Raw genomic sequence first — 12,850 nt, 5'->3', positions numbered from 1 at the left:
TTCCTATTGGTCGAGGCATCTGCTGTGCTTTCCAGCCTCATTGTGCCGAAGCTCCCACTCCAGCACCGTCCTCACCAGCCCCCCATTATGCCTCTGGTCAGCTGGGAAACAATGGGAAGGGTCACAGGGTCATAACTGTTGGAATTCCCTTTCACGGGCCTATTCAATCGCACACATGCCCACACACGTAACCCATACACTCACACATATTTATCTAACCCACAGGCACACACAGGTTTGTGGAGCTATTCTTGTTAGGACACTGCGTTTACTTCCAGCCTAAACAAAGAGTTATCCCGAAACTTAACCTCAACCAGTTAATGCCTAACGCTAACCTTAACCTAAACACAAGTCAAATCTTAGCCCTGAACTTGACCAGGTGTTGGTCTCTATTGGCAATCTGTAAATCGGTGTACTGTAGTTTAGCTCTATGAGGTGCCATTAAAGGGCCAATGTGTTATCTATAATAAAATGTTTTCAAACAAGTCGTCATTGACGCTTATCAAGAAAAATGGAAAGCACTAGAAAAGGAGTCTTTCTCCTTTTGTGAAAATTCAAGAAACATGTTCTTCACGAGCAAAAAAACAACAACAAACACAGAGTGTTTAGGTGAATTGTTCTCCAAGAGGATATAGTGAGTCATTGCTCTCAGTCTCCCATGGATATCTGAGAACTAGACCGTAGTAGGCGAGGACTTAAACCTTTTATGCAGCCATCATCTCTCGGCTACCTTCCTTCACACTTTCCCTCAGGCTCAGTTACTGATGCTGCAGCTCGAGCTGGATGTGAGGGAGATCACCTCGTTGACCTTTGACGGCTCACGCTCCAGTCCTGTCACCATCACAGCATCTCTCTGCAGTGGTGAGGCAGACGGAGTGAAAGAAATCGTCAGTTGAACGGTAACGAAAGAAAACAACCTACAACCCCCCCCCCTCAATACGTGCTAGTTTGTCAACGTGTCACCAGCTCTCCTGTGGTGTTGCAAGGGTGATGGCTTGGATTCGGGCAGTTCCAGGACATGCATCCTAAATCCTCTCATTCACAGCCTGAATGACAAGTACACAGAGAGAGCTGTAGCTTTTATTTTATGGCACACTGGCTCAATCATTGTGGATTTTGTCAGTCCACATACTGATTTGTTGGGGGTTTGTTCTCATGATAGTGCAAATCAAAGCTTGCTGTATTTTCTAGTACTATATGTTATGGTGCTTTTCTATTATACAGTTGTAGCACGACTCTGTTTAACTTGACACTACTCATTTTTATTTCTTTTTCATGAGTTATAGTTACCTGTTACTGTGTTTGGTATCTGCTCTGGTGAGGTTCCAAGTGAACTGAGGCGATACCACAGTCAGAAAGTGTCATCACTGGAAGAGTCATAAGTGCATAAGTCATCAGTTAAAAAGACTTAGAAATCCTGAAAACGTGTTAATCTCCAACATTTAGCACTGCTGAAAGCTGCCGATCGTGAGCCGAATCACAACCCGTTCAGCCGTATTGCAGTTCAGTGACAGTCATGCAGGAAGTTCCGAATTAATCTTTTAATGGACTTATTTCTAATGATTCAGTAGACGGAAAAGATCTGCTTTGCTCATCACTAGTTTGTGTGTTTGTGTCGCGTATAAAACAACGCCACGGCGGTTTCGTGCAGCTATGCTATGATGACCTCACCCATGTTGAGGAGGTGCACTACCGTTCAAAAGTTTGGGGTCACTTAGAAATGTCCTTATTTTTTGAAGGAAAATCACTTTCTTTCAATGAATCAGAAATACACTCTATACATTGTTAATGTGGTAAACGACTATTCTAGCTGCAAACGTCTTTTAATGGAATATGTACATAGGTGTATAGAGGCCCATTTCCAGGGTGTTTGCTAATGGTGTTAGAAGGCTATTGGATGATTAGAAAACCCTTGAAAACCCTTGTGCAATGATGTGAGCACAGCTGAGAACAGTTTTGCTGGTTCTTTGATGAAAGCAAAGTTATTATTTTGAATAAAAATCATTATTTCAAATTTTTTAAAATGTCTTGACTATATTTTCTATTCATTTTGCAACTCTTTTGATGAATAGATAAAGTGTGATGAAGTGTGAGTTTTAATGGAAAACACAAAAAATTGTGTAGGTGACCCCAAACTTTTGAACGGTAGTGTACTATAGTAATGAAAAACGACGCGCCGGATACCAAACTGAGTAGAGTCGAGTTGAATAGAGCTAGAACTCACGCTGTGATGAAAATGTTGTTGATTCTGTTTTGCTTTTGAGATATATCTTTGTGTCTGAAGCATATTTTTTAAGCATGAATCAAAGGTAGAGATTATTGGGGTAGAGAATTGTGCCTCCCTGGTGGTTTCTGCATCCCTTTTGCATTGCCGTCTCCTTTTATGGTTGCAAACACAAGAGTTGGAAACTTTTTTTTGTCATTTTTTAAACAGCTAAATTGTCCTCTGTGAGCAGCACAGAAAAGGTGAGGCAAGGATTAAGACGAGCCTTGTAATACGAGTCAGAGTGAGCTCATCAAATGCCTCGAGTCCTCTTTCCTTTGCGCCACACAAAGGACTTTTAATTCTGGGCACATTAATAACTAAAAGCCATACACTACGTTTGTCTGTAGTGTGCGGTGGTGTTCAGCAGTGGACGTGCCATTTAAGCAGATTATAGCCTTTTTGCCTGGTGCTCAGCATTAAGCTGATGTTACATAGAGGTTGAGATGAAGGTGAAGGAGTGTGTTGTGGTTCTCTGCTGCATCTCATATACGGAGATAAGAGATCACAGAGTCTGCAGAGCTGTAGACCGTCTGAGGCTTCCCGGCTCCAGACCGTGATTGTTTTATTGTTCATGGGCAGGTGGACGTTTGGGTTTTGTATCCATGTAAAAGCAGGCAGGAGGGAGGGTTCCACGTCTGCGAGCTGCAGGTGGCAGGCCGCGCGGTGTGAGTGTGCATGTTCCACTGAGGAGAGCTGATATTCTGTGGTAATTACAGCCTGTGTGTTCTTGTCAGTGCAGCGGGCTGTGGAAGCACTTCTGCCCACCCCATTGCTTCGCGCGGCCTCCGAATGCTGGTGACCTCAAGGCGACGCTCCAGCAGCCACCCATGGCTAATGGCTTCTCAGAGAAGGAAAGTGTGGAGGATAAATAAATAGCACAGGCAGAAAGGATATCTGGCAATCCACCCCCAGAAAAGTTAAGTCGTGCTCTCCTGTTTCCTCCGTCGTCTCATATTTCTTCTCTCATAGCTGTTGCAAAACTATGGGCCGTCATTTCCTCTCCAGCTTGTTGGCTCTTTGTGTTACAGTCTGAGACTGGGATTCAGAAAGGGCTCAGCTCTGGGGATGGAGCACAGCTGCTCGCCATGGTCAAGAAACAAAACATCCAGCCCCGGCAGCAAAGTACTGTCAACTTTCCTCCACAGTTTCCATAATGTCACGAAAGCCCTCTCAGAGAGTCAGGGTGCAATCGATTGCAGCGCCGGGCAGGAAAATGATTACTCTGAGAGTTTGGAACAGGACTGTGAGGAGGAAAAGAGTAAATGGAAATACCTGACACAGGGGATATGTTTGTGTAATGTCAAAAATAATGACTTATTTCTATACTGAGGTGAACATGCAGGTGACATTTCAGATGATGACATTGCAGCATTTCTTTTAGCTGTAACAAACATTTTGGTTATTGTTTAATGCAGGACTTTTAAGGCTCTTAAAGGGATACTTCACCGATTTGAATGTGGCTTTATATTGCTAGAATAGCAGTAGTATTTTTTTAGAAAATGTGCTTCCCTCCCTCAGTTTTTCCCTGAGTTGTAAAAAAATCTGTTTTCCCTTATCCAAATGTGCCCTACTGTGAGTCAAATGATGCGTTTTGCATCACAGTAGAGCAAATTTTGAAAATGGAAAACAGATTTTTTTTACAACTCAGTGAAAAACTGAGGGAGGGAAGCACATTTTCTAAAAAATACTACTGCTATTCTAGCAATACAAAGCCACATTCAAATCGGTGAAGTATCCCTTTAACAGTGTAGTAGCTGTAAAGCTAATGGTCACATTTACATTCTAACGCCCAGCATGTTGAATTCTGATTTGTCTCTAAAACAACCTGAGACACTTCTCACCGCGTACAACCTTTGTTGTATGATTTCTACAGTGTAAAACGTTTATGTCAGTCTTCTGTACTGTGATTATCAGGGTCTATTGTCTGCAGGGCAGAGGCTACAGGCTCATCTCCAACTCGACGCCAAGCGGCTGAGAGCCGTAGAAGAGCTGGACGATATTATGCTCTGTGATTTTTCTGCCAAAGAGTGGAGACTGCAGACTTGGCACAGCAGCACGGGTTTATTTCCAACACGTGCAGAAAATCCAACGAGGCAGTTAGCATTCGAAGAGCATTATCACAACCTTTGCTCTGTGCTGTTCCCCCACTCACACTTCAGCTATTAAAATTGAAAAGGGAAGATTTAATTCGCAAAAAGGCAAAACAGAATACAAAAGGTTACCCCTGTCATGACTTTACGTGCTCCTGTAACACTACAAATATAATCTCATGCAAGTGGCTGTGTGATTAGAAACGGCACGACTCTGAGCTAAATGCCAGTATTGGCATGCAAGCATGTTGGGTGTCTTTGGGTTTTCAACTGTTGGAGGGCCACACAATCAATGTGACGATGCCGAATATGGCTGTGAAACAATTATATAGCATCAATTAGGCCTTAAAAAGACTGTTTATAGGTGTAAAGATGAACAGGTGGCTAAGGTAAGATTTTCCAAATCTCTTCAGTGTGTGTTTGTTTTATTACTGGGACAGAACTTCCTCCTTTCAAGTTACAGCGTTTCACCCGCCGTGTCTCTCTGTTTACTCATTACCCAAAACTGTCATGCAGACACTCTCCCCCTGAGTGAATCGTGGGTTGCCTTCCAGTCTGCCATGCATCATCAAAACTGGTTTCGTTTAGTTGGTTATCGCCCTGGGAGGATGAGTCAGACGGTAAAAAGAACAACTTTTTTTCTGGACGCTTTTGGCACACGTTTGCGAACATCAGGTGCAGGGATGTCGTCAGCCTGCCTTCGGGACGCTCACAAAAGTAAACAATAGTTGTATTTACAGACTGCCGTGATTGTGCAGCTGCCTTTTCCTGTGGATTACAACCACAGATCGTGGACACAGGCTTTCACTTTGTCAGTTAAATCCACCAGAGGGTAATAATGTATTGAAGAGCCATCAGGGTAACCTGTTCTGATTGCAAAAAGAAGATAATTGATCATTAATGCAGTCATTAATGACCCCAGTTTTCAGTTGCAGTCAATTTTGTGAATCACGTTCCCATTTAAAAGGAAGACACATATGAGTGGGCACCAGTGTGAATGATAGCTGGTGTCCAATAGGTGCCTGGTTGCAGGTGATTTCCAGCTTCAAATCGCAATTCACAAGGCTTAAAATCAAGATTTCAGATTCTTATGGGTGACATCATGACCGGCTGCTATTACCACTTGAATGCTGTTTTGTTAATAAAACTTTAGAGGTGTAGGGAGGCAAATTAGACTCCTGTGATCAGCATGATCACCACTGCAGGTCTGATGGCACTTCTGCTCCAGGGCGGGGGGGGGGTGGCCTGTTTTATTTTATTTCTGCACTGTGTATTGGTTATAGTTCACGTTCGAGATTAATCAAGCGGAAAATGTTGCGGAACGGAAAGCTTAGTGGGCTCAGGATGTTAAGAGAGCGTAAAGACACAAGGAATGTTGTTGGAAACTGTAAATGAGAGCAGACGGAGTGCTGGCACTGGGAGTGGTGTTACAACACTTGCATGTCGTGTTTCTGTCTTTCTGTCAAGTCAAAAACTATCACACTTCTCAGTGTGAAGACATGCAACATATTTGCCTCTGCAAATGAACCACACACAAAAAAACAAAGATGACAGTAAACAAAGGATAATTATCTAGTAAGTCATTTTCAGTAATTATCTCTAACATTGTTCATCAAATATGTTTCTTCTTCCTATAGCCTGGCTTTAAATAAATAGTTTGCAACAGCCAGTGTCAGGCAGAAAACAATCATCCAATACACAGCAAGTGATGCGTTTAATGTTCCCAACAGCAGAAACAGCATTTTGTTTCGAAATAAATAGAGAAAGAAAGAAAACCAGAGTGGTTAGAATGGGACACAAAAAGCTCCACATTGCTGATCAGACAATGAAATTCTCAAAAACCCACCCACAGAAGTGCTCTGGATAAAAATGATGAGCATGTGGTTTCAATGACAAGTGATTTCTGGGAAGAAGGAGGAAAAAAAAAACACCACAGCATGAGAGATAAGTGCAAAGATGAAAACAAAACATGATTCCTGCAGATTGCGTTTTGAAAAACCACTCGAGCGTGACTAAACAGAATGAAAGAGTTTCACTTTTCATCTGGGAAGCAGGTCGGACATTTGGAGAGGCAGCAGACGGGAGGAAGTGAAGGGAATTTGAAAGTACCCTTCTGTGAACTTTAGGGAAACCCGTCTTGTCTTGACAGGGATTTGTAGGCTACAGCACGTATATCACAGCACGAAGCTTTCCCAGGCATCCTTGCCATATTGGGAAGAAAGCATTAATGCCTCAGGGTCTGTAAATACCCAGCCTGGCTGACGACCAACTGAGCCCCGAAAGCATTGACAGTAATACTTAATGGCCCTTAGACAAGTCATCACCAAGGCACTGACATTGACCAATGACTCGTGGATGGACGACACTTCATTTTAACTAATGAGACACTCTGCGTTCAATTATCCACGACATGTCGAGTGTTCAAGTGCGTTCATGCAGAAAGAAAGTTGAATGCAAAAAACGACACCGTCAACAGTTGCTAGCTTGTTGACTTGGCAGAAGAGGAGGGAACACAATGGCGGCTGAGGAGGGAAAACACACCAAACTGTGTGCAACCTTGATCGTTCCAATCGACTGTGTTTCTCAGGATGGCAGTGTTTAGACCTCATATCATCCCGTGACATTCCTGCACTGCAGTAATTCATATTTTCTGTCAGACATTGTGTTAGTAACGTGAGACAGCTGCAGTATGACTGAGAACACAAAGGCATGTTTCCTATACTGATAAAACCCAGTCGTTCAGCAGTTCCACCGGATCAACAATTCTTGCCCGTCCTCACGCTGCTGCTGTATAAACACAAACGCTCCCTCAGTCAGATCTGATCGTACTCTTGGAAGAGTCCGTTTTCAGGTGATTGCCTCTGTGTTTTCTATTCACAAACAAAAATAAACCGAGGCAGGATAATAACATCACACAACAACAAAAATCTGCCAAAGTCACGCACTGCAACTCTCGGCAAGAAAAAAAAAACAACATAGATGCTGGTTTCTCTCATTTAAATTCCATTCGATCGCGTTCTAATTGGCTCAATTCTCCAGATGGTCTGGAGTGAAAGGCAGGGCAGAATACAAAGTGCACGCTAAAGTTTCCCCCCTGGTTCCAAGAAGTCATAAAAGCGCCCGGTTTCTCTTAAACGCTACTTAAAGGTGCAAAAACACACGTGCACAGAGAGACACAGAGTTGAACTCGGTAATGATCTCCATTAAATGAACACCTCATCCCGGTTCTCCTCCGCCCTACAAGGAACTGGCCTTGTCAAAGTCCCAGAATTAATGAGACCAAACTAATCGATGGCAGATTTCCATGCTGGAACAATGAACGCTGGAAGCATTTTTAATGGCGATACAAATCTAACCATGCCAGAGAAATAAGTGTGAACCAGGCGAGACGCAAGCTGTTTAAACAGCCTCGCCTCAGATAGCGATCAATAATTTGCTTTGTGAACAGAGCAGACCACAGCAGGCAGACTTCACCAGCAATTAAAAGGGAGATGATTCTTTATGTGAAGGGGCAGAAAGCTTTGTTGTCAAAAGAGGAAAGCTGTACATCTGAGGTGGGAACGGCTTGTGGCTACCAGCAGAGTGAGTGGAGGATTGACTGGTGCAAATGTCAAGTCCAAATGAAACGGGACAGTAATTGCATCACCAGAAATTGGCAGGATGAAATTCATTTGCACATTCTCTGCAAACACTGGGGGCTTGATGATGATGTACTCAAAGGGCATGCAGCGGCTGCAGGTGGATGTGGACAGTTTGTTGAAGGTGCAACGGCCACAGAGAGGAATGTTCTCTTGGCGTTGCTTCTCCTTTTGGCACACGGTGACTACTTCTCTCTTTGGACTCTCCCGTTTCCTGTTCCCCCAAAGGTCAGTGCTGCCAAGATGGTTTGCAAGTGGCCGGAACAGTGAAATCAAGGGTCATATTTTAGCGAGGGCTAAACTCTGTGCCAGGCTGTCACACGCCGGCGAGTAAATCCACAGACGACAGCAATTCCTCTGAAATACATTGATTTGCGTTTGAAATTACCGCGTTATAAATGATGGCGGGAATGAGACCCAAGAGTGTGGGCATTGCACTGCTATTGCTGCAGCTGAGGTACATGAAAGCATGAAAGATGATTGAGAAGTGGGCAAAAGAGTGAAGAAAAACAAATCTGATTCTATTAGAGGGAGCATGAGAGACGTGGAGTTGGGAGGATAAAAGCCTTTCTCATCAAAGTGTGAGGCAATTATTTCCGTTGTTGGGAGAAAATTCGTGTTATGATTCAGTGAATAATGCCACACAGCACAGGGACCTCACAGTCTCACAGAGGAACACATGCTTTCACAACACACACACACACACATGTGCCCTGTGGGCTGGGTGACGTCACGTTTGTTTGTGGGGTGGGAGCGGCTCCTGGTTTAAGATTAAAGACTAACACTGCCAAAGGTGGTTTAGGGTTTTTAAGGATGGACAGAAGCACAACATTCCCACTGCATCATTAGGCTCTTTCTGCCTAAAGATAAGGAACTCCACTAAGTAGTGGCCCTGAGCCCCAGAGGACCCTGACCCCTGACTGACAGGCTCAAGCTGATTTACTCTCCGGGTCGACACGAGGTCCAAGGAAAAACAACATTCTTTCTCTCACCATCATAAAAAAGGACTCCTGTCATCTCTTTCCGGAGAATAGTTTAAGGTTTGAGAATGTTTATAGTAAATGAATAAACATCCCTCCCTGAGAGGATCTTATATTCAGTCCTCTCAACTGGTCAGCCATGTCAGCGGTCAGAGAGCTGGTACAAGTCTCTGGCCTGGGACGACTATGATGAGATGCAGAGTCTCAAAGTAGCTCAGGGCAGTTAATCCATCCATGCTGACAAGACTGGGATGAAAGTAGAGCATGGATTCTGCACAGGAGTCTGGCTCATGCTACTTGCAGCCTGGTCGCCAAGAATACTTCCCCCAATGCATATTAATGCGCAGAGGCCAAATCCCACGAAAGGTAATTAACTAGACAGAGTATGGATTATCTGTTGTCAGAGAAAGTCGCCATCAGACGGCACAACACCACTGACACCAGTGATCCGCTTCTTCTAAAATGTGGTCAGATACGTACTGTGTTGTATTTACATCTTAATACTAAATGTGCGCGAGAATCAGCTATTTGATTGACGTGATTTTTTGTATTCCCGTAGCAGCCTCAAAGCTCTGTTTCAACTGCTTTTTTTTTTTTTTTTACTGCAGTGAGCTCGACCGTGATTGGACAAATGCAAGTGGCAAAAACGTCATCGCTTCCACAGAAGCTCAGCTTCTCTGGGAGTCAATGGAGCAGTGGGCGGGCACTGGGCTTCTGCATGGTGATTGGGGGAACGGCTGTGAAAGGCTGAACCAGTTTTTGACTGACAACATTACAGAAACATACACGACAGCGGAGACTTTTCTGCCTCAGATTTTGTGAGGGAAGTCTGTAGAAAACATGATTACGGCATTTCACTTTTCCTTGTTCTAGTTGTTCGTTTGCAGAATTTATGTAAGAATTTATGCATAAATAACCACATAAAAAACTCCTGGCTGAAACCTCAACAAATAAACGCGATGAATACGAGATGTAATGTTGAGTGTGAACGCTGGAAACATTCTAGTCTTACAAAAGAGGAATCTTCACCACATTAGCAGACAGCGTGTGTCACATCTGCCCCAGTGCATTTGTCGTCGTTGGATGAAGACACTTAAACAGTTAGAGCAGTTACTGTTCCCCTCAGGCACATCCTGTCTGAATTATCCACGCACACACACACTCACACAGTTGCCTGACCCTGGCCAGAGCATGGGAAGAGAAGCAGCAACACACACACAGTGGACAGCACAGGAATGCAAGAAACGGAGAGAGACAGGGAGAGACATGGCTGGCACCGGTGTTTTAAGCAAAGACAACAACCATAAAAAGAGCCCCATGCCCCTAAGCTAAAAAAAGAGACACATCCATGTGAAGCTGACTACAGTCTGTCAGAGAGGTGACACACACGGCCATGGCAGGGATCATGGGAGTGGATGGGTTTTTGACGGCGCAGCAGACGAAACGGAACAATAAAATGAAAGCGTCTTACCTGACGTGTCCCACATGTTCAGCTCGATCCTTTGCTTGTCTATCTCGAAGCTGGCAGTGTAGTTTTCAAACACGGTGGGGACATAGTTCTGGAAAAAAACAAGGCGTTGACATTCATACAGTTAATTGGAGCAGGATAATCCTTGTGTTTACACAGCCGCAGCCTCCACACGGGTGAACTATAGTGAGAAGATCATATTTGACAGTTAAAGGCTGCTGTCAAATAAAATTCGGGCTTAACGCGTTTCTAGATTTAAGGTCTTCGTTGCCATTTTTTTTTTACATCCATAGTGCCTACAATTTGGGAACTAAGAATAAAATGCACTGTAGGAAGTGCTTCTACAAGATATTGCACATTTGTATTCCACTTATATTGCTGTGTTTAATGTATTTAACTTTTTTTTTTACTTGCAATTTTTGTTGAGAGTAGAATCTCTTAAGACCTTATCAATGCATGTTTTTCTACTTTGTATATGTATATACTTTACATATACACACGCAGATTAATAGCAACATTATCACATGCTGTAGCACAACAATGGAATGCCATAAAGTTTTATGTGCAAACAGACAACAAAAGTCAAATGTACAGGGCTACATAACTGTGGTTTTTACAAGCGTTTCCTTTCTCTTTCTTGTTTTCACGCTTGTGTCCTGAGGCAGGTGTGTAATGTAAACCTGCTGAACAAGTCCAGTGTTACATATCAGTGGCAGTGCAATTCACTCATTCACAAACTGTCCTTTCCTAACATTCTAAAACAATTAGACTTTCTTTTTATTATTATTATTATTATTATTGGACTCACCTCTGGATAACAGTCCTTGGCAAAAACGTGCAGCAGCGCCGTTTTCCCACACTGCGTGTCCCCGACCACCACAATCTTGCAGCGGCTGCCGAGACTGTCCATGGTTTGTCCGTCAGAGGTGTGCTGTTGACGCGGGGACGGCTCGCATCTAGCATCCGAAGCGGAATCGATGAATGGGAAGAAAAATGAGCAAATACATGCGCCGACCCGCGTGCGCTTTTTATCCAGCTCCTGGTGCCAGGAGGACGCGCAACCGTCCGCTCTCTGTGACTGAGTGAGTGAGTGACACAGTGAGTGAGTGAGTGAGTGGTTGTTGTGACTGAGCCAGGACGCACACACAGAAGCTCTCAGTGGAAACTCCGCTACTTTGATTACAAGGCCACGCCTTCAGTTCACAGTGTCCATGAGTGAGTCACATCATTCAGCTTCACATTAGTATAATATGATCATCACGTAATGTAGTATAATGTGTCAGTGGAGTGACATACAAGAGTTAAGATAAGTGTCTGATATCTTTTCTTGTTTTGTCTGTTTTGTTTTTACAAATTTGCAAATTTATGTGTTTTAGTTTTTTCTCTCTTTTTTATCTTAAAATAAGTCTACTTTGCTCCCAGGGCCAGCCCCATGCATTTTGCTGCCCTAGGCAAGATTTTGGGGTTTGGTGCACCCTCCCCCCCAACTTTTTAAGTAAAAACTCATACAATCAACACTAGTTTTAGAAGAAAACTTAAAGGTGTATTATGTAATAAATCTAAAGCAACTGACCATAAAATCCTCCTAATATGTCACAGAGACTCAGGAATAATGTTCATATAACAAACTGAACTCACCAACAACAACAGTACAGACAAAATATTCGCATTAAAAAAAATATTTTGCAGACTGCTAATCATGTTTATGTTTTGAAATCATGTTTTGGCATGTGGCGCCACCTACCGCCGTCTACCAATCTTTGCAGTCAGTAGAGTCTCAGCTGCCGAGCAACCACGGGTTGCCAGTGACGTCAGAAAACGAAACCTATTTTGAATTTGAATGTAGTAACCGTTTTTGGCCACATTCTTACATATGGCACCTTATACAAGAACGAGGGACTCGCATAATGAGACTGATGCGGTGTTCACACCGGACACAACGCAAAGACATATGCCGTGTTTCCACTGGCTTTACGCGCCTCAGCATGATTAAGTTGTGTTTCCACTAGCATAGTACCTGGTACCAGGTACTTTTTCTAGTACCGGCTCTGGCGAGGTTCCAAGCGAGCTGAGGCGATACTATGCGCGACGTCGCCAAACTGTGTGGCCTGAGTGCCGTCACAGGAAGAGACGGCCGTCACTAGAATCAGGCTGAACAATGCCTAACTGTAGATCAGTTAAAAAGACTTAAAAGGTGCCATATGTAAGAATGTGGCCAAAAACGGTTACTACATTCAAATTCAAAATACCGAGGTCTTTAAGGTTTCGTTTTCTGACGTAACTGGCAACCCGTGGTTGCTCGACAGCTGAGACTCTACTAACTGCAATGATTGGTAGACAGTGGTAGGTGGCGCCACATGCCAAAACATGATTTCAAAACCTAAACATGATTTGCAGTCTGCAAAATA

At 43.6% G+C, this 12,850-nt stretch overlaps 1 protein-coding gene across 1 annotated transcript in view; it reads right to left on the bottom strand.

Moving 5' to 3' along the window:
* The window catches only part of rnd2 (Rho family GTPase 2), a 33,476-nt gene extending 21,935 nt beyond the window's left edge, over positions 1–11,541 (bottom strand). Inside the window, exons 1-2 of the mRNA XM_083896688.1 lie at positions 11,251–11,541; positions 10,446–10,533 (exon numbers count right to left, since the gene is read on the bottom strand). Coding sequence (XP_083752814.1) covers positions 10,446–10,533; positions 11,251–11,352 — 190 coding nt within the window. The 5' untranslated portion in view covers positions 11,353–11,541. The remainder of the gene's footprint in view (positions 1–10,445; positions 10,534–11,250) is intronic.
* Positions 11,542–12,850: the final 1,309 nt, after the last annotated feature.

The sequence above is a fragment of the Microchirus variegatus genome, assembly GCF_963457635.1.
Source record: "Microchirus variegatus genome assembly, chromosome: 10".
In the NCBI taxonomy this organism is placed as follows: domain Eukaryota; kingdom Metazoa; phylum Chordata; class Actinopteri; order Pleuronectiformes; family Soleidae; genus Microchirus; species Microchirus variegatus.
Note: the sequence above shows the minus strand (reverse complement) of the source record. Positions and strands in the feature narration are given on the sequence as shown.